This window comes from Eschscholzia californica, unplaced genomic scaffold (genome assembly GCF_041429995.1).
Source record: "Eschscholzia californica isolate CP2 unplaced genomic scaffold, dmEscCali1.0.p SCAF_4, whole genome shotgun sequence".
In the NCBI taxonomy this organism is placed as follows: domain Eukaryota; kingdom Viridiplantae; phylum Streptophyta; class Magnoliopsida; order Ranunculales; family Papaveraceae; genus Eschscholzia; species Eschscholzia californica.
The window spans coordinates 41325965-41346960 of record NW_028238461.1 but is presented as its reverse complement, the minus strand read 5'-3'; the positions used below and the strand labels follow the sequence as shown (position 1 = coordinate 41346960).

Sequence of the window (20996 nt, the reverse complement as noted above, 5' to 3'; positions counted from 1 at the left end):
CTATTGTATGAGAGGATTGTATATTCTAACGAACCACCTATCTACGTAACTACATATAAATCAATTCTTTTAATAACTTCTAGTTGTTTTAATTTCAAATAATGTCAATACAAACAACGTAATGTAAACAAAATACCGTGTACATTTTTGTTAGAGATCGCAGGACTAATGGGTGTGAGATTAGATGTTCTGTCTCATGTCTTTTTTTTGTTGAACTTTCCTTTCATTAATTAGAATAAACTTTATTACAATATTCATCAACTAAAATACAAGGAACATTATTCCATTTCTTGCTTCTATTCTTCTTTTTTGCCCATTTTGCTAACCTGTATGTTTGCAAGTTGAGTTCTCTTCTAGTGTATTTGAATTGGACTATCTCGAATTCTCTTCTGGTTTCTCGAATTCTTCAAATGTGGATCAACGATTGCTAGTGCACCATATGCCTTTTATTATGGATATGCTTGATGAGATTCATGTTGTCGCTTTCTATAATTATTGATTTGTCTTGCTCTAATACATTTATACTAGAAACCTTTAAATGTTTCATTTGGACAAAGATTTAAGTATTTATTTACGCGTGATTCTACATTTGAATTCAATACCAATTTAAGACCCAATACTTTCATCAAAAAAAAATTTATGACCCAATACCAATTTAAGACCCATTTATTACGAAATCTCAAAGATTGACTAGAGCATATGGACTCAATCTTGTGAACCATTAGGGATACTATAATGTCACTTTTTGGCCACACGATTTTGTGAACCATCATCACTCACATTTATGTTGAATTAGTAGCTCGCAACAATTTCTCTAATATTTTATTATTTTTTCCCCGCCTACATATATGATAAAACGATCAAATGGTTCTCTTTTTTTCCGCTTCGTGTATGAAATAGATTTCTAGAGAGAGAGAGAGAGGAGAAGTGACGAACCGAGATAGATATTTTCAATTTCAGGTCAGTACTGGTTAGGGTTTCAAGCTTCTTTCTGTATTTACTAATTTTGGTTGATTTCTTCTTTGTCTAAACAAACGTTTGAGTTTAATTTTCGGTAATCCTTTAAATTTCATTGAGATTACTAGTTCGAATTTATGCGAATTTTTTTTATGTAAAAGTTCAATTTGCATGTTTATTAGGATTGTTGAGATTGATATTGATTGAAGTTTTAGACTGTAAATCTGTCATTTCTTCACTGGAATCATCAAATTGTTGATGTTTTATCGAATTTGATTCATTAAATTGCTGTTTTATTTGTTCTTTATGAATTTGGTCTGTTTTTTCCGATGGGTTTCATTATTTTTTGAAGTTGTAGAGATTGCTGATTCTAGTTTATTCAAGGTTTGATTGTTTCTGTTCCTTTTCTATTAAGTTTTTGATGAATTGGGATTTAGATGTTGAAATTGTTGTTATTTAAGTGACAAGATGGTTACTGACCAAATCTATTTCAGACTGTCGCAGAACATTTGATACCAAGTAAGGGTTGAATTGGAGTACATGAATGAAAATGAGGAGAAATAAGTGATATGCTAGAAAGGGCAGATTTTTGGTTAATTTAATTATTAGATATTGCTGAAAGAAACTATTTTTGGAGCATGATGGAGTAATTTGTTTGAGTGAGTTAGGTTGGATTCTATGGAAGAAAGGAGAGATCAAATGACTGAGACTGCTGAAGAGCTGAATACCAGGAGGAAAGAGAGCGATCCTTCTAGGAATGTAAATAACAGGATATTTGCATCAGGAAGCACTTGGACAAAGAAGGTGCCCCAGGCTTTTTTGGGTAATTTAGAGAATGAAGCTGGGAGTATGAACTCAATATCAGGGTCTGAACTGCCGTCTACTAGCTTGTATTCTTTGAATGATGGTGGTGTCATGGTTGAAGAGTTAACAGTGAAAAAGTACAGGAATTCACATTTACCAGTTCTTGGTAGCTCAAATGGTATAGATAGTACTCAAAATAGGCCAAAAAGTTGGCAATATCTATATCAGCTGACAGGTGGGTCTAAAAATGGGAGATCACAAGGAGGTGTTTCGTCCAAAGATAAGGAGCCGGTGGCTTCAAGGGGCATAGAGGATATGGGGAACGGGTTTTCTGTTCAAAATCCTCGGCTCTTGAGACAATCCAATCAAGAACTGGTCAAGACTTCTGGATGTCCAATAAACGATGTAAATAATATTACATCAAACACTACATTAGTTTCAAGAGGAACCCCAAAAAAGTTTCGACCAACATCTGGTTTTTCTCAGGTTTTTTCTAGGAATAGCTCGAACGAGAAGGGGCTTTTAAGTAGATATTCAGAACCTCATGAAAGGTATGGTGTTGATGAGAAAAATCAGGAGAATGAGAATGCAGCCTCTGTAACTAGGGCATCTTCTGGCGCCTCACCAGATTTAAGAACAAAAACTAGTAATCTGCCACAAAATAGTGTTTCCTTGGTAAATAACGGAATCAGCTTAAGAGAGTGGCTAAATCCTGGTGGGCGCAAGTTCAATAAATCTGAGAGTCTATACATATTTAGGCAGATTGTGGATCTGGTTGACTATGCACACTCTCAGCAAGTTGCTTTAGATGTTCGTCCATCTTCTTTCCTTGTCTCGCAGTCAAGTCAAATAAAATATGTTGGGCGGTTGGTCCAGAGAGGTATATTAGAGAGTGGAGAGGATCAGGGAGCATCTCTCCTAGAGAAACATTCGAGTAGGAAGAGGTACTTAGAACAAGGGGTGAATCACGATGATAGTTTAAGTTCAAAGAATAAGAAATCTAGTGAGAGTATGAATGGTAGTCGGCAGTATCCACTGTCTGTTGGGTATGGCTTCAATTCCGAAACAGATAAAGAATCCGGTATCAGTTTTGGAGCACAAACTTATGGGTTTCATACAATTGAACAAAATACCGGAAGTCCGAGTCACAAAACTCAGAATAGGGGTGACAGCCCAAGTGCTACTAATTCAAGCCGACAACAGTTGGCCTCTCAAAGTCTTCGGTTGGAAGAGAACTGGTATACTAGTCCAGAAAATCTCAATGACAACAAGCTCACATTACCTTCAAACATTTACTGTCTTGGGATGCTCCTATTTGAGGTTTGAACTCTTCTTTTTAATGTTTATGTGAAGTCTTCCAGTAAAGTTTTTTCCATGTACTTTTTTTTGTTTATTCTTAGAATTTGCTGAAATCTGATACAGTTGGATGGTGGTCTTAAATTGGACACTGACTATCGATCTGCTGGTCTTAGACATGCTTTAGACTAGTGCAGATTGAAGTCAATGGAGATTAATATAAATTGAGGATGAATGCATTGATGAAAGCTTTGGTGCTGGTTTTCAGTCCCTAAAAATAATTAACAAGAACTAGAATCCAAGGAATTCTTTAAACACTAATCAGAACTATTAATTAATGAATGAAGAAACTTAATGTTTGCTGGAAAATAATTAATAACTAGAAGAATATTCCCTTTCTAATTTCTCTAATGCGGAACAATAAAATAAACTCAATGACCTCTAATGGCTACAGAGAATTCGGCCAACCCTCTTTACTTTGGGGAGGATTTCGTCATTACTTTCCAAAAACATCAATATGTTGAAAAGGTATGTGGCTATAAGTAATGTATAAAAGAGAATTAAGTTACTAACTCTGCGGACTTGGTGTTCTGATCGCGGTCGCACTATTTTGATTAATTCTAGAAGGACTTACTTGTAGAATTCTTAAGCACCAGTACAAGTTGGTTACTGGTGCACTAGTAGTGGTGCGGTGAGTTGCATGTGGGCTCTCCATACGTTTTGGAGGTAGGCCTTAAGGCCCATACAAAAGAACCCTGAATTCATAAAAAAACTACCTTGATTGCGACAGTTATTTCGTAGTTAATTGTTGGAGTAGGAGATGCAAGGACTGTATAAAAGGAAAATGTCCATATGTACTGAAAAAAGGGTGCAGTTTAATTTAAGAAAGAGTCGAGTCACTTTAATTAGATCCTATAATTACCCTCCGTAAGTGTCGTGTGGGAGGATGTTTTACTAACTATCTATATTTGTATCAGCTGTTTTGTTGTTTCAAATCGCCGGAACTTCAAGTAGCAGCAATGTCGGATCTACGCCATCGGATTCTTCCTCCATATTTTCTGTCCGAATGTCCTAGGGAGGCTGGCTTCTGTCTCTGGCTTCTTCATCCAGAACCTTCGTCACGCCCAACAACAAGGTATTGGTTTTGCTGAATTATGAATTTATTTCCTTCAAAAATAATTGTGGATCCCCCTAAATTGGTTTTGCTTAACGCGTAAGCAGATTTTGAGGGTGCAAATCTGTTAATTTATCAATGATTTTCATACGTCAAGATGAGATGAACTTCTTATGCTTATGACAAACTTATCTGTTCTTACTATATTATGCGATTGCAGGGAAGTCCTACATCCTGAGCTAATATTCAAATCTCAAGAGTTGGCATCTGAAAACCAGTTGTCTTCATCTATTGGTGAGGAAGATGTTGAATCAGATCTAATGTTGCACTTTCTTGCCACTCTGAAGGAGAAGATGGAAAAACAGGAAACAAAATTAGTTGAAGAAATTGGATGCTTAGAGGCAGATTTCGACGAAGTTGAGAAGAGACACTTAATAAGGACAAGTCAGATTCTTCCACGGACAGATAATAATTCCAAAGGAAGAGAATGTTTTATGCCCGAAGAATCTTTAGGCTCAGAAGTGTTCTCTAGGTTGACATCCTCTGATAAGACCGAGTCAAAACTGATGAGGAATATTAATCAGCTTGAGAATGCTTACTTCTCCATGAGATCTCAAATCGAGCATCCAAAAACAGATTCTACAGAACGTGAAGATAAAGATTTACTAAAGAAGGTACAAACTGAGAATGAGCAGTGGATCCCAAACCAATCTACCGACCAACTTGGGTCATTTTTCGATGGTTTGTGCAGATATGCTCGCTATAGTAAGTTTGAGCAACGTGCGACACTAAGGACCTCTGATTTAGTTAATTCTTCAAATGTAATTTGCTCTTTGAGTTTTGACCGGGATGAAGAGTACTTTGCTGCTGCTGGGATTTCAAAGAAGATAAAGATTTTTGAGTTCAATGCACTTTTAAATGATTCTATTGACATTCATTACCCAGTCATTGAAATCCAAAGCAACTCAAAGCTCAGTTGTGTCTGTTGGAACAGCTACATCAAAAACTATTTAGCTTCAACTGACTATGATGGCGTGGTTCAGGTGTGTGTTATTTACATGATGTCACATTCCTGGCTTTTCTCTCAATTACGTGGCGTTCTTAGAGAATTACCTTGATCGGACCATTTTTGTACAATATAGAGGTGTTACATGTGCATTGCGCTATTGATCCTGAAAATAAATTTACTTTATGGAGTACGACAATTTGACCATGCTCATTTGCTGTGTACACGACATAGTGATGGAATGGTCTACCAATTATTGTCCATTTTCTTATACAAAGGAAATGTATTTATTGAACAAAGTGGTCCGACCGAGTTATCCAAATTTATTGTTTTTCCTGGATTAATTTGAACTGTTGTGCACAAAGTTTAAGGTGTCTACTATTTATTGCAGCTGTGGGATGTAAACACTGGTAAAGGGTTTTCACAATACAGAGAGCACGGAAAGAGAGCTTGGTCTGTTGACTTTTCCAAAGTTGATCCTACAAAGTTAGCTAGTGGAAGTGATGATTGTTCCGTGAAACTATGGAGCATTAATGATGTAATCCTTCTCTCTTTCTTTCTCTACTATATATACATATAGGGAAATATTGGAAAATGCTAAGTTTACAAAGACTGTAAGAACACACTTTATTTTTACTAAATTTGGCCTGCAAATGATTGAGAAGACAACTGTCTCGTAAATATAAGGAACGGAATACCCCCCAGAAGAGGTGAGAGTGTAATCTTAGATGCATGTGTAGCGTTACTCTTCTAAATTATATTTATAAAGTTTCATATGTTAGGAAATATGGACGAGAATCTGATTTTTTTCTTTTTCAGAAAAAATGTATTAGCACCATAAGGAGCTTAGCCAATGTCTGCAGTGTCCAGTTTTCTGCGCATTCAACCCATTTGTTGTCATTCGGTTCTGCTGATTACAAAACTTATTGCTACGATCTGCGGTACACGCGGACACCATGGTGTACATTAGTCGGACATGGTAGAACTGTAAGCGATGTTAAGTTCCTGGATTCAGATACCCTTGTTTCTGCATCTACTGACAACACCCTAAAGTGTTGGGATCTGAAGAAAACAACTTCTGATGGGTTCTCCACCAGTGCTTGCAGCTTAACCTTCACTGGTCATTCTAATGAAAAAGTTTGTTCCTCTATCCTGAAATCTTTGTCCTCTTAAATATGTTTTTAAGTTTCTGCTCGATGTCTTACCTGCTTCCCTTTCACTTCTCAGAACTTCGTCGGCTTATCCGTTTGTGATGGATATATAGCATGTGGGTCCGAAACAAATGAGGTACACTTTATTACCTTCAACTGAATTCCTTGTTCCTGAAGGGAAACTGGGCATTAATTAGCCTCTAGATTGCATTTAAATAAATCTTCTCTGAAGCCCTGTCGATGGCAGTGGAGAAGATTTACATCCAAAAGAACCCATCATATTGCCAGCTTTAAAACTTCCTCCCAACCTACTGGTATTATCTTGTATGCGGGAAGGTGTTAAGAACCATCCCGTTTTCAAGGGGTGAGTTTCTACTTTCATAAACATAAATGAGGGGCCAAATCATATGTAGATTGCTACCTGCGTGTGTGCGACAATAGGAGCAGCCCGCAGAAACCAATGACAGGGTCACAGGAGGGAACTGGCCGGATGAACCCACAGGTGGAAGGCTCTCCATTAAGGCGGGTCAGCACATTGCTGGCCCCAGAAAACACCTTCTTAAACCAGTTGTAGGAAATAACCTCAAGCGTTTCCTGTTCCTAGATTCGACCCCTGGACTTTCCACGGTTCCACCCACCAAACCACTTAGGGTAAGCTCTATATAGTACAGCATATCCTGTTTGTAGGATATGAACTAAAAAGGGTCTGGTTCTTTATTTCAGCATTCGCTGTTATCATTATAATCAGTTTAAGTTGTTTACTTTGACATCTGATATCTGCATGCTTTTCTTGTGTTCAAGTTTGTGTTGTGCTTATCAATTTTGTTTCAGTTATAATTTATTTAATTACTGCAACAATAACTGGACCACATTATTCAGTATGATCTTGTTCGGGGTTGTTTGCTGTTGACACCTCAAAAACCCTATTAGGTTTCGAACAATCCTTATTAGGTAGTAGGTAGAACTGCATTATTATGAATACTCTTTTTTAGTACTTGTTGCCATGTTGAACTCTTGACTACTCGACTTGGATAGTTGGATACCCTTGGAAGATACTCTATATTACTTCACTAGGTATATTTAGATGTTGTATACCCTTTTTGTGTGTATTTGCTCAGAGTTGTGGTAAGACCACAAAATGCCTCCCCTAGTTAAGGGCCTTCATGCATAGTTTAATTGTTTATCCAGAAGTAAAGCATTTGTCATTCAAACCAAAGGACCATTACAAGACCTAGACATGAAGGGGTGCTTGGGAATAGAGATGAAAATTATTTGATTTTAACATTATGATTTTTCTTGTTCCTAAAATATTTCATTTTCTAGACATCGTAGAGAATTGACACCGTTTAAGTAGAAAACAATGGTATTTATACTGGTACCCGTGCTTGCCTGTGTTTGTTACCTGTGGTGAAATTAAAATAGATCAGATTTGTTCTTTTGGACTGTCAAGAACACTTGCACAATATTTGGGAAGCAAAATGATCCAACTTTTGTGATTTTTCAGGTTTATGCTTATTATAGATCCCTCCCAATGCCAATAACATCACACAAGTTCGGTTCTGCTGATCCAATTTCTGGCCAAGAAACTGGAGATGATGCTGGGCAGTTTGTTGCCAGTGTCTGTTGGAGAAACAAATCAAACATGGTTGTCGCTGCCAACTCTCTCGGAAGTATAAAATTGTTGGAGCTGGTATAACTGCAAATAGAGAAACTAAAACTTGACATTTTCAGCTTGTGAATACAGAATATCAGTATTGCTCGCAATCTTTTCACAGAGGCCCGACTTCACCTGATGAAAAATTTGAAGACAGCAGATGTAATAGCTCCAGTTACACCATCATGAATCGTCTGCAAATGTTGCTGCACAGGAAGTCATCAGAACAATTTTTTTTTCATACACATTTTGGAGTGAGTGAATATTTCAAGGTTTCATGGATATACTTACTGGAAGGTTTATTTGTAAGGAAGACCATCTGGATTTAGGTTATAGGACAGCACATTGTCTTTTATATACTGGCTAAATCGTTTGGGTGGCTTGGTTGTGTGGTGGTTAGGTATAGCCACTGCCGAGAGAAAATCGTGAACCATATTAAACAAAGATTAGGGCAGAGAGAAACCCTAGCAGAGTGAGTGTTCATGGTCAAATCTGAAGACTGCAAGTTGGTGTTCATGATCATTAATCTATCAGAATCAACTTGACTTTTGAGAATCCTTATTTTTCGTTTTCGTTTTTCTTTTTAGAAGTGTAAATAACATTGAGGTTTAACTTAGAGTTTGACAGGTTAGACTTATTCAGATCTGTCCTATACATCTTGAAAATCTGGGCTTTGGTACCATTGTGTTTCTTCTTTTTAATTTGCAAATATCTATTTGCAAGAGTTTGATTTGGCAAGAGCTCATTCTTGCACAAAAGCTGTTTGCAAGATTTGCAAACTTAAGATTGCGAAAAAGAATATGAAAAAGGTAACAAAGATTTGAGATTTTTTTTTTGTAAACAACTATTTGTAAGTTTTGTAAACTTGAGTTTGCGAGTAAAGGAATTAATTTGTTTGTAAAATTCTTGCTGAACATTGTCTGTACAATTTGAAAATGGTGTTTGCGGTGAAATGAAAAATAAATTTTAAAATTCTTGCAAACATTTGTTTGTAAGTTTTGCAAATGGTGTTTGCAAAAATTCAAACAAATTCTTGGAAGTATGATGTGAGTTTTGGAAACCATATAGGCAAATGTGAGTTTGCAATGAAACGAAAAATAATTTTGAAAGTTCTTCAAACTATTTGTTTGCGAGATTTGAGAACGTGAGTTCAAATAAAATTAAAAAAACGAAGATTTATTTAGGTTTAAGACAATAAAGAAACTGAGAGTGTATCTTGTTTGAAAGATAATGATTTGTTTTCAAAGTACATAATTTTCATTTTACTGCAAACACCATAATTTTCATTTTGGAAACCATGTAAGCTCATTACTACTCGATTTTGAATAAGAAACAGCATACCAAAATATAAAATAGCAAAACTCCATTTTTGTTATATGCACACGCATCTAGTTTCTTTCTTTTGAATAATACACATCTAAGTTCTTCTTTCCAACTTAATTTAGTATCAGAGTAAGACCTACAAGTAATGGGGGCCGTAAATATATGTGCGACGTGATCCAATGAAAAGAAGCAGACGACAAAAAAACACCCCCGGTGGACAAAAGTTAGCTTTATAAATAAACTTCAATAAGATTACAAACAATATTACGCACATGCTTGCTAGTAGAACGCTTATGTAACACTTTTATCTGAAACTTCATACAAATAAATGGAGCCAAAGCCTTTTATGAACAATGAAGGCCAATAAGCTTCCTAAGTACTTCACTGTATGGGTCATCCCACTGTCCATCTCAATATCTTCAAGATTAAATACACACATCTCCCTTAAGATCGATAATAATGAATGGTGGAATGACCCTAACAGGTCAAATAAGAGGTTAAGTAGGGTGCTTTTTCGTGGCATTAAATTTCCGTGACACCGTAAAGCTAGAGTATTCCCCTACTAGATATCCTACTCGCCTTTATGTTGATCCTACTGGTGCTCTAAATATTTTCGACGTCTGAAGATGCTCATCTCGATGAAACGCTTGTACTGAAGGGTGAGAGGACCAGGTAAGGTCAAGTATTGAGTCTAGTAGGGGCAGGGAGGGAGTCAATGTAGGACTACGATTTAAGAAATTGGGGTTGTGCTAGAAATTACATTGTTACTAAGTCAGGCGAAGTTGCTAGAGCTACCAAGTTGATTACCAAAGCCTAAGGTATCTCTGAGTCTGATGAATGGCCTGATGTCCTACGTCTGCGCGGGCTGCGTAAACTTTCGGTAGTCATTGTCAAATTACGCCCCCAAATGTTCAATTGTGGTGGCCTTACTGCCCGTCCTCTTGGAGTTCCTGTAAGGCCGATACAAGTTATAAGTATTGGTACAGAGAGATCAATAAGAACAAGTCAGAAATGGGAGCCCAACATCTGCTAAATGAGATTAAAACCAATATCTGTGGTTTCTTGAGTGATATTTCGTAGAGCTGCAACTCTGAAGTTCTTGCTTTTTCAAAGAATTGCATCTTCTATAATATGATCATATGAACAATAAAATGACAAGAAGAGATGAGTTTTAAACCTGGTTGTTTCGGGGACTTCACGTCCATGAGCTTTTTCACGGACAAAGTTCTCCTGATCACAGCCTCGGGAGTAACTGGAGGCACCTCAATTACGGGCGGAAAAGGATCTTCTACTATACCACCATTCTCATCTCCACATAAAGAAGCTCCTTCACTTCCTGATTCAGAACTCATCTTGTCTTTCATGTTCACAACTACTTTCTCTTTCTCTATAACTTTATAACAGAATAACTGAAATGGGATTTGAGATACTGGCAATGGTTCCTGCCTTCCCCAATCAGAGAACTTTTTTGAGAGCTCCATTTCGACATCACAGTAATCAATTAATGGTGATGGTGCATCAGGTTGACTGTGATTTGGATTCATAATAAGGAATCTTTTTATGTATCGGAGGATCCTACATATGGACGAGAAGCTCGGTCGTTGAACTGGATCAGCATGCCAACATTTCTTAGTTAAGGAAGTAAGATATTTCGGTGGAGAGAAGGCGAAAAGTGGTCTTTCACCTGCTCTTATATTTCTACTCATCTTATCTCCTTGTAAATGTCCATCTTCAAAAGGGACTTTCCCTGTCAAAAGTTGATAACAAATCATTCCGAAACTATAAACATCGGCTTTCTCTGAGTGCTGGGCAGTGAAATTATTTCCGGGCTGTTCTTGCTCCAATAAAACTTCCGGGGCGTACCAGATAAATGGGTGGGTCTCCTGCTGAGTTGTAGAGTTTCGAGAATTTAAGTTCTTACTCGAGGATAATCCGAAACCAGAGACTTTTGCGTGCAAGTAACCTTCTGATGAGGGATTCCTTGCTCGAACAAGAATATTGTACGGATTCAAGTCGCCATGATAGATCTTGTGAGAATGTAGGTATTCCATTCCTCTAGCGATTTGTAACATTAGATCGACTGCAACAGGGAGAGTAAATGGAATCCGTCTTCTTGGACCAGATATCTCCTTGATGTAGCTATAAAGATCCTTATTCATCAACTCCATAACTAAAAAACACTCTTTTTTCTCTTCATCAGAAAATCCCCAAAGGAAGTGCATTATGTTTGGGTGTGTGATTGACAAGAGAAGTGATATATTAGGAATTAGTGTTTCGATATCCCCGTAAAACTGTCTCAAAGCAAAGCTTTCACCCAACCATTGGATCTCCTTAAGTAGACCACTTCCATTTCCTAATCGCCTTCTCACTAGATAATCCTTTGAACCTACTAACAACGAACTATTGAATAAGGTTTCAGGCTCTGAATCATCTAGTTTCCTGAGTAGGATCTCTGCAAGGCGTTGTTCTTGTTTCGAAAGAGTTGCAGATCCTGAACTTTTCATTTCTCGAATTGTTTTAAGAAGAAACCATCGATCCTCTCTCCAAACAGAATCTAATCGAGTACATATATCATGAGAAACTAAGTACTGTTTACCGAATTTCCATTGGAAGAGTTTCAGGTCCTTCCAGTCCTTATCATACTTGCTAGAGATTGCAGTTCTTCTCTTTTGAATCTCATCATGATCGCACCCTGAAATTTCCCCTGCAAGCTCGATTGCTTCGATGACAATCGGGATACAACATAAGAAGTTATGAATGTGGAATTCTACACAATATCTATTTTGAGCAAGAAAGATGGCTTTCGCCCACCAGTCCCTCGTCTCCAAACACAGTTGTATATACTGTGCGCCTTCTTTATAAATCCTCCGAAGCTCCTTCAATGGGTATTCAAGAGATTTCCATTTCGTTTGTCTCTCTTCGAATATTAGATTCTGTTTAATCTCTTCTGCAATTGTTTCATATGCAAGACTATAGATATCAAAAAGTAAACAACATTGTCTCTGATTGATTTGAATATCATCTCGAAACACCATTAAAGCTTTCAAATCACCAAGAACCTTTCCAAGGTGTCGAAATTGATCCATTCCTAGACAAATTTATAAGATTAAAATGTGGGTTTTGCATCAACCACAAAAATTTACCTTGTTATATCACCAGAAAGTTTTTTATATTGCTGATTGAAAACAATAAATAACTTAGAAATAAAAACAAACACTTAGTCAATGAATTTCAACACTGTAATTGCAGCAAAATACTCAACCCTAATTTGGGATAACTACTCAATGGATGTCCAAAAATACAAGATTTATTCAATCTCTTAGTCAATGAATTTCAGCACTATAGAACCATATACTCCAATTGGCTTCCAAATCATCTACAAGATACTTCCATTTTTCACAAAATTTGTTCTTGGGTATTAAAATTTCGACATTTTCAGTCTGAATTCCTTCATTGCTAATCAAAGAACTAAAGATTACATAAATGGGTATCAACAAAAACACTTCAAAACTCAATTAGCCAGAAGCAAAGAATTGAATTCGAAAGGAAGTATTTTTTTTTTTTTTGAAGAACAACCTCCAAATGATCAAGAGAGGAACTGAATCTAACCTTTTGGGTAAGAACCGAGTAACAAGTTGTTTGACTTGTTGGGATTGAAAGCATGGTGATCCGTTGTCTTTGGTAATCACCATCAATAATCATGAGAAATAAAGAGCTCCCGCTTATTTCTGTTTTCTATTCAATTAAATAACGGTTAACCGTTTGAATAGGGTAGTCAAAAGGAAAATCAGGTCAAAAGTCCCTGTAATTTTTTTTGATGAGAAATGATGACCTATTTCTTTTCTAATAATCTCACCCTCCGTATTTTCGGAATTTGCAACAACACGCAAAATGTTTACAACAACTTGCAAAATGCTGTAACAGGTTTACAATGACTTGCAGCCGCTTTGCGACAAGTTTGCAGTAGCCTGCAGATGTTTACAGCAGCTTGGAAGAGGTTTGTAATAGCTTGCAAAAAAATTACAAAAGATATTAAATTTTTAACGAAACAAAATACAAATTTTGGTTTTTGAACCAAATAAAATACATATTTTAGATTTTTGACTAAACAAATATAGCGAGTGTCTTTTACTTTAAAAAATTAAACTGCAGTCAAAATTTCTGAAGTCATGCGTATTTGTTGGTGGGGTCTGGATCATACCTGTCTTCTTCTTTTGTTGCAAAGGATCCTAGTTGTCTACTTGTCTGAGTATGGAGAGTTTTGTCTTAACTAATATATTTTAGATGTAGTCCATTTTTTTCTTTTCTTGATGAAGGATAATATCATTAAAAACTAAAAGCAAACAAAGAGTTTAAAGTAGCGAAGGAACAAAAGCAGGTAATACATTCCAAATTTCTTTTTTCCTAGATTTTCTTCCCCATTTAGCAAGCGCGTCCGCCTGGATATTTCCTTCTCTCGGAGTGAAAGTGAATATAATTGCTGCGAATTTGGCCTTGAGGGCGAACACCTGTTTCACTATTTTCTGCGTTTGCCATTGGAGTCCCGAACTATGACCGTTGATGCACTGAATTATTGTTAGATTATCACTTTCTATGTGAACATGACTGAAGCCTAACTGATGGGCCAAAAGCATACTAATATGGATCGCCAAACCTTCACATTCTTCAGCGTTTTGACCTTGAACTACGTCGACAATTGCTAGGATAAAATTTTCCTCTGCATCATGAATAATACAACCTATTCCTGCAGGTTCAATTGTAGTCCAATTGGTCACAATATCTATTACATTCACGATGTTTTTCTTTCCTCGTTGTCTGAATCTTATTATATAAATTTATATTTTTTTCCAATATATATAAATGGACACCCAAGATCATAGGCAAAGAATGAACTTTCTGTTTCTGGGGAAATTTGAGTGAACATATATAAATGGAGATATTCCGGTCACTTCGATATAAGTATTTACAAAATTGTTACCTTGAGATATTACGGTCACTTCGATCGAAGCATTTACAAAATTGTTTCGTTGACAAGGCATTATTAAGAGACACTTAATCCAATCTCGGTTCCGATATTTTGAAATTTGTTTCTTTTATCATTAGTGGTGTTTGTTCTCCTCTAAGGTGTTTTTTCTTTTAGAACCAATGGAGTTTTATCATTTTATATGACTACACATACATAAAATTATGCTCAAATTTTTGAAGTTAATCTATTCAACTTTGCAATTATGACGATATGTGAAAAATTCATAACATATGCCGTATATATTGACATCAGGGCCGACCCTGACTTTTCGGTGGCCCAAAGTGAGGTCTGAAAATGTGCCCCTTTCTATCAAATTGTAAAACGTATAAATATATTACATGAAAATCGTAAGTACTGTAAAATATTTTCATCATATTTATATAACAAAATAGTTTTTTTTATAATTACAGTCACTGAAATTTTGTTCTTCTTGAATTTTTCGATGCAAAGTCATTAATAATCATCGAATAATCAAGTTTGTCATCCATATCCTTCTCAATAGATAATATAACTAACCCGTTTAACATTTTTTGCGACATAGTAGATCGAATATAAAACTTAATCAACTTCAACTTAGAAAAACTTCTTTTCGCAGAGGCAACAGTAATTGGTATCGTTAACATAATTCTATAAGAAATCCATGTGTTCAGGTAACAACCTTTCATATCTTTCAAAAAATGTAGCATTTCAATTGGTCTTTTCATCTAATTTGGTAAAAGACGCTTCAACACTTTCAGTTCAAAAAATAAGTCTAGTCTGTCTATGTCATATGACTCATTATGCTTGAAAAATATTTCAAGGCGAACGCATGAATGATGTGGCGTGAAAATGCCACATTTAGGTCACTTAACTTTGATGAGTTAGTTCTTTTAGAGTTTTATTTCTAATTATTTATGTGTTTTCATTGCTAGGTAGTTTATTTGGGGTTTGGCGTGTAATTCGGAATAAAGAGAGCGAATTATCACATTTTCATCTTATGCGGCAAAAGGGAAGGAAAGAGCACCAGAGGTATTTTGGTCAATATCAGAAGTCAAACAACAAGTGAGGTCAATGACGAGTCTGACGGTGAAAACGGAAGTCGATTCGGAGTTCGGACGGAAAAGTTGTGAATGAAAGAAGCCGAGGTTCGGTCTTGAAACAAGGATTCTATGAAGGCACCCCCTTGGTTCTAAATGTAGAGACAAGATGAAGGCACTCCCTTGCTTTAGAAAGAAGCCCAACCCAAGAGCCCAAAGAGGAAGAGAAGAATAGAGATTCTATGGGCACTATTTTTGGTCCAAGTCAAGACTTGACTAAGTCTAGGGTTTTTTATTCAAGTGAGAACTATTCATCATCTTCTTCACCAAGCAACAACCAAGAAGGGAGGGAGAGAGAAAAAGGCTAGGGTTCTTGAGGTTCTTCATCCACAAGCTTCTAGAGCTAGAGAGAGAGAAAGAGAAAGAGAAGAGGAGGAACCGGCCAAGCTAGGCCGACCAACACTAAGGCCGACCAAAGCTTGGCCGGAAAAATCGAGGGACAACCAAGGAGGCTGCATACCAGCTCGGGACTTCAAGAAGACACGCTCGGGACGGCCATTGATAGCTCGGAACAGCAGCTCCAGCTCGGATTACACGCACAGCAGCAGCAACTTGGAACGGCCGGACAGCAGCTCGGGAGTTCTTTGAGCAGCTCGGGTTATAACCTTCAAGCACGGGACGGCTGCTCGGGATTTCTCTTTGGCCGGCACATAGGCGACTCGGGATGCACCAGCAACTCAGATGCATACGGGATGCACTCGGGACGCGAGAATCTGGCCGGATCTTCATGGATTTTGGCCGGATTTCGTCATATCTTGGCCGGACTTTTCAAGAACTTTCCGGCCATCATTTTGGTTGAAAACCATAGGGTTTTTACTTCCCATGCCATGGTCTTGCTTTCCATTGTGTTTGATTTGATTTTGGGTTGGAAATGTCAAAAGGGAGAAAGCTTGGTGAAGCTTTAATGGTGGTTGGTTATAAACTAAGAAGATGATGAGGATTACTATGGGGAACCCTGATTTTTGCTAAAGGGAGATCGGCTGCACCTTAACTACTCAAATTTTCCGACGAACCTAGCCTTGAACCACATTGGAAAAGGGGGATTTCTCATCATCTTCTTTTCATTTAATACTTATTCACTATGTTAGCTAAATCAAGTGTGTCGTTAATGAGATGAAATATGATGGATTTGTGATTATCTATGAGATGATTTAATGAGTTTGATAATAAATTGATGTTCTCTTATTTTGATTACTTGTTTCAATCGTTTTTCATGTGTCTTATCAAGTACTTCACATAGTTAATCGATTAGGCAAAGTGATCGATATCGATCGTAGTCTAGATCCCAATTTCATGTGTCTTGTCATGCACTTCACATAGTTAGGCGGCTAGACGACATTTTCGATGATTCGACTTTAATCGTTTAGGAAGTTTGTTTGACTAAGTATTATCTCCGGACATACATAGTGCTTATGAACATCCACCGTAGGAATCGAGACTAGGTTTGTATCAATACATTCGATTGGACCGTAAATAGTTGTAGGTTCACCACAACGGATCCCCGGACCTCGACACTTCTCTCACTTATTTGTTGCCTCCCTGCTCTTGTTCCTTGAACTCCTCTCTCGTATCTCTCTCGCATGTTTACATTGATAATTTAGTTTGTTTTACTTGTTTTCTTCTTTTGTTAGTTATTCGATTATAAAACTCCTCATTTACCTTTGTTCCCTTTTCGTCTTAGTCTAAGTTAGCTAGTAACACTTAAATCGACGAAAAAGACCCTTCGATATCCAAACTACCTTCCTATCCTTGGATCGATCCCGGCTTTTGCCGGATTACTACTTGATACCTCCGCTTGGGTGTGTAACCTTTTCGGGTGCATCAAGTTTTTGGCGCCGCTGCCGGGGATAGGTCTAGTAGTTTGGAGATCGTTTGTCGTTTTGTTCATTAGTTTAGTGTTACTTATTTACTTAACGTTTTCTTTATTTATTTTTCGTAGTTTCTTTTCATTTTTTTTGTTGTTTTCTCGAAGGTACTCATCCAAAGAGCTCTAAAGGACGAAAGCTAACAAGTTTGGGATATAAAGGGAGAGACAAGAAAAGGGAAGAGGATCAAAGTGTGGTAACGAACACCACCTCTAGTATCGTTCCCTAACCTTTACCTATTTGAGCGGCTTAAGTGCATTTGTATCTTGTCTGTTATTGATAGTAGTAGTTGAATTGAACACTTGTGATTGCTTGCATTTTGCTTTAATTGTGCTTCAATGGATGCTTATGGGAATGATAGTTTGAATGATGGGTATAAGGTTCATCGGCCACTTAGAAGTCTTAGAGACTACCTTGAACCTAATATGGCTAGCATACCTTCATGCATCATATTTCCGAGTAATGAGTGTAATTTAGACATAGACCCTGAGATTATTCCATTACTTCCTATATTTCGAGGCCTAGAGAATGAAGATCCATATTTTCATTTGAGAGAGTTCGATGAGATTTGCTCGATACTCTCAATCAATGGAGAACTTGAGGGAATCGCTAAGCTCAAATTATTTCCGTTTTCATTAAAAGAAAAGTCGAAGATATGGTTTCATTCTTTAAGGCCTAGGACTATAAGAAGTTGGGATGAGATGACTAGGGTGTTTTTGAAAAAGTTCTTCCCTACTCATCGAACCAACACCTTAAGAAGAGAAATTATGAACTTTGAGCAACACAAAGAGGAGACCTTATTTGGGTGTTGGGAGAGATTTAAAGACCTCCTTCTCGCATGTCCACATCATAACTATGAAATATGGAGGGTCATCGGTTTCTTTTACGATGGCCTGACCTCTAAAATGAAACACTTCGTGGAAGTGATGTGCAACGGAGAGTTTATGAGTAAAAATCCTAATGAGGCTTGGGAGTATCTCGACCTCTTAGCGGAGAAAGTCCAAGATTGGGACACACCCGTTAAGAGTGACGGAGATATAGCCGAAGGAAACCATTACTCAAAAGGAGGCATATGCCTTTTAAAGGAGAATGGGGAAGTAGAAGATAAAATTGCCTACATGGCTCGGAAAGAATTTATAGATATGCATGATGGTGATTTGGTGATTGATAGTGTCTGTAGCAGTTGTGCAAGTCGAGAACACCTATCGGGTGAATGCCCTACTATTTCTCCTTGTCGAGATGTCTCACTAGGATGCACAAATGTCGTAAACACTCATATGAAGCCCGTAGGTTCGAGGAGTGATGTCTTTACCAATGATTATGAGAATCTTCAAGAGCCCTTAGTTGGTTCTTATGCGTCTCATCATGAGAGGACTCTTGAAGATGTTTCGAATTCATTTTATGAGGCAGAAACTCAGATTAGCCAAAACACCTTGCACGCCCTTAAAGAGATGGAGGAAGAATTGAAAGACATCGAGAAAAGGGTCTCACAACCCCAAACTCCAACAAATCTCAAGGGTACAGGTGAGGGTAATACACCTAGTGCTAATGTTAAGTTCAACTTCATTCTTGGAAGTGATGAAATGATTAGCTTGGATACTCCTATGAAGGTAGACATACCCGAGGATCTTACAAATTCTGAGAGAGGAAATGGACATAACGAGGTTTTAAAGTCAAAATCTGAGTCTGAACTAGTTGATGAACCTCATTCCGCTTTTCATAAACAATTGTTCCCTACTCGTGATATGAATATGCTTGCATTGATAGTTAAGAGGGACAATACTACTAGTGCTCAGGAGAACCATAACGACATGACTAGTTTGTTACCTGAGATCTTTGTAGCTAGTAAAGATGGACTAGATGTGGATGCCCTCTTAAGCGGAGCTATAGATTTCTCTAAGGACACGTATGATATCGAGACGAGAATAATGTTTAAACGATTGGTTGAACCTTCACTTAAGGAAACTTCTGACTTAGTCCCGAGCCTTATGGGCAAATCCTTAAGTTGTAGTTCGACATCTAAACCAATATCTCATACATACGTAGATCCCTTTAGTGAAATGCATGTCCTCCCTGTTATTATGTCAAACTTTGTGGCCTTGTCGTCATCCAATTTTGGGGATTACCTTTTACTTTTTGCCATCTCACGTATAAACCCATACCATTACATTGTTGTGAGACGGTTTTTACCAGTTAAAACTTTCGTATGGGTAGACCCCCAAATATTTCGTCTTTTGTTATATGATTGGTTGGTCTATTTAGATGGGTTTGATGTTTGTGGGTATCATCTCTGAAAACCCTCCACGAGACCTAACTCGTGCTCTTGTGAAAGCAAGAGAATCAATGACTAATTGCATGGTTCGATGCAATCGAGTGATCCTGCGTGAGTGGTCATTTTTATGTTGTCATGCTTATGCTTCATTCTTATGTTATATATTGATGTGTTAGGAGTGTTTCTCACTTTGTATACTTTTAGGACGTGGTTCGTTCGAAGTTTGGGGATGGCGATGGGCTTATCATCAACTTGGAACTCGAATACATAAGTCTTGGTAGTATCAATTTTTATCTCTGTCGGCTATGGTAATATCCTTCTACTCTTCTCTTTAACTTATTGTACCTCTTATCTTTTGGTGAGTATATGCTTAGTACATTGAGGACAATGTTAGTTTTAAGTTTGGGGATGGGGATACGACCATTTAGTCGCATGACATCATGACCTTAGATTTCAAAAGACAAGAGGGTTCAACAAATTGACCAAATTTGAAATTTTTTTGGGTAGATTTGGTATGATTCTAGTGGTATTCTTAAGTATGTTGATGCATATGGCTCTTTCTCGATAAATCTTATGCATGCTCTTAGTCTTTTCATGAATGTTGAGTCCTTTAGTGTTCGTGTGCTATCATGTGACTATCATCTTAAGGAAGAAGGAACACTTCTAAGTGACCTAAAATAGTCATTAGTGGAGACTTAAACCCATGTGAGATATCTGAGCCTTTTTATTGCCTTTGAGTGTACTCTTCCGCGCTAACTCCGAGTAGAATGAAGAGCTACTCAACTTCGCAACTTTTAATAGAGCTTAGACGATCTCATGAGCTCAACTTCCTTAGCCACTAGGAGTGACATCAGGATAGCGAATAAACCTTACTCTTGTAGTCCATGAAACCCGATAATGGTGTCAACTTTAGGAAAACAGATACTCCACCATCCATTCATCTTACTACTCTCGGGAATGAAGGCATGAAAAGTAAAGAAAAAAGGATGTGAAAGCAAAATGTGAAAGTAAAGGTGATTTGTTGAGAATACTAGTTGTACTTTTGTTTTGGTGTTTGGGTATGTGCGTAAAAAAGAAAAGAAAGGGAAAGAAAGTGAAAAAGGAAAAAAAAACGAAAAAAAAAAGAAGAAGAAAAAAGAAAGAAAAAAAAAAGAAAGAAAAAAAAAGAAGAAAGTTTGGTTATGTGTTATTTTGTGTTTGTGTAAGTGTTATGAAAATAAAGTATTCAATGCAAGAAGTTAAGTTTAAAGGTTGTTTGAGTGTTCTTTTATCGTTGAAGGCGTCGACATTCTCGGGATTTCATCATCTTCCATTCCATCACTTGTATCCGTTGACCTTTAGGAGACATTATTAGAGGGTAGAGTGGGTGAGAAGAGTGAGTGAGCTTCCCCATTCCGTTAGTGGTTATTTCCATTCCTAAGAGATCATTTCGTTTTATAACTTGTTATCCTC

General features: G+C 37.2%; 3 protein-coding genes across 9 annotated transcripts; 2 read left to right on the top strand and 1 right to left on the bottom strand.

Annotated features, from left to right (window-relative positions):
* Positions 1-688: 688 nt before the first annotated feature.
* On the top strand, positions 689-8664 carry LOC147544743 (protein SPA1-RELATED 2-like). Of its 6 annotated transcripts, none has more exons than XM_086673321.1 (9): positions 764-960; positions 1310-1341; positions 1452-3081; positions 4035-4192; positions 4392-5214; positions 5569-5715; positions 5997-6314; positions 6405-6464; positions 7833-8664. In XM_086673321.1, exons 3-9 carry the CDS (start codon positions 1636-1638, stop codon positions 8022-8024), a joined length of 3144 nt encoding a protein of 1047 aa, XP_086529447.1. In that variant the 5' UTR covers positions 764-960; positions 1310-1341; positions 1452-1635; the 3' UTR covers positions 8025-8664. The 6 variants fall into 6 exon arrangements, with proteins under 6 accessions (XP_086529446.1, XP_086529447.1, XP_086529449.1 ...); XM_086673325.1 differs by having other exon boundaries at positions 851-960; positions 1316-1341; positions 1626-3081; XM_086673324.1 differs by having other exon boundaries at positions 874-960; positions 1626-3081.
* An 855-nt stretch (positions 8665-9519) lies between these two features.
* Positions 9520-13082, bottom strand: LOC147544742 (uncharacterized). Of its 2 annotated transcripts, XM_086636435.1 has the most exons (3): positions 12915-13025; positions 10483-12393; positions 9520-10255 (listed from the first exon to the last, which is right to left on the bottom strand). In XM_086636435.1, exons 2-3 carry the CDS (start codon positions 12389-12391, stop codon positions 10119-10121), a joined length of 2046 nt encoding a protein of 681 aa, XP_086492561.1. In that variant the 5' UTR covers positions 12392-12393; positions 12915-13025; the 3' UTR covers positions 9520-10118. The 2 variants fall into 2 exon arrangements, with proteins under 2 accessions (XP_086492561.1, XP_086492560.1); XM_086636434.1 differs by having other exon boundaries at positions 10483-13082.
* Positions 13083-15674: 2592 nt separating this feature from the next.
* Positions 15675-20717, top strand: LOC147544741 (uncharacterized). Its single transcript, XM_086637667.1, has 2 exons — positions 15675-19117; positions 19319-20717. Exons 1-2 carry the CDS (start codon positions 17611-17613, stop codon positions 19564-19566), a joined length of 1755 nt encoding a protein of 584 aa, XP_086493793.1. The 5' UTR covers positions 15675-17610; the 3' UTR covers positions 19567-20717.
* Positions 20718-20996: the final 279 nt, after the last annotated feature.

Bases quoted from the DNA above. Each gene is read 5' to 3' on its own strand.
- LOC147544743 (XM_086673320.1), top strand. From the start codon at position 1,636: ATGGAAGAAAGGAGAGATCAAATGACTGAGACTGCTGAAGAGCTGAAT. The intron at 4,193-4,391 runs GTATTGGTTTTG...ATGCGATTGCAG, and splicing joins TCGTCACGCCCAACAACAAG to GGAAGTCCTACATCCTGAGC. The intron at 6,315-6,404 runs GTTTGTTCCTCT...TTCACTTCTCAG, and splicing joins CTGGTCATTCTAATGAAAAA to AACTTCGTCGGCTTATCCGT.
- LOC147544742 (XM_086636434.1), bottom strand. From the start codon at position 12,391: ATGGATCAATTTCGACACCTTGGAAAGGTTCTTGGTGATTTGAAAGCT. The intron at 10,256-10,482 runs GTTTAAAACTCA...TCGGCCTTACAG, and splicing joins GAAGTCCCCGAAACAACCAG to GAACTCCAAGAGGACGGGCA.
- LOC147544741 (XM_086637667.1), top strand. From the start codon at position 17,611: ATGGATGCTTATGGGAATGATAGTTTGAATGATGGGTATAAGGTTCAT. The intron at 19,118-19,318 runs GTAAAGATGGAC...ATACATACGTAG, and splicing joins ACCTGAGATCTTTGTAGCTA to ATCCCTTTAGTGAAATGCAT.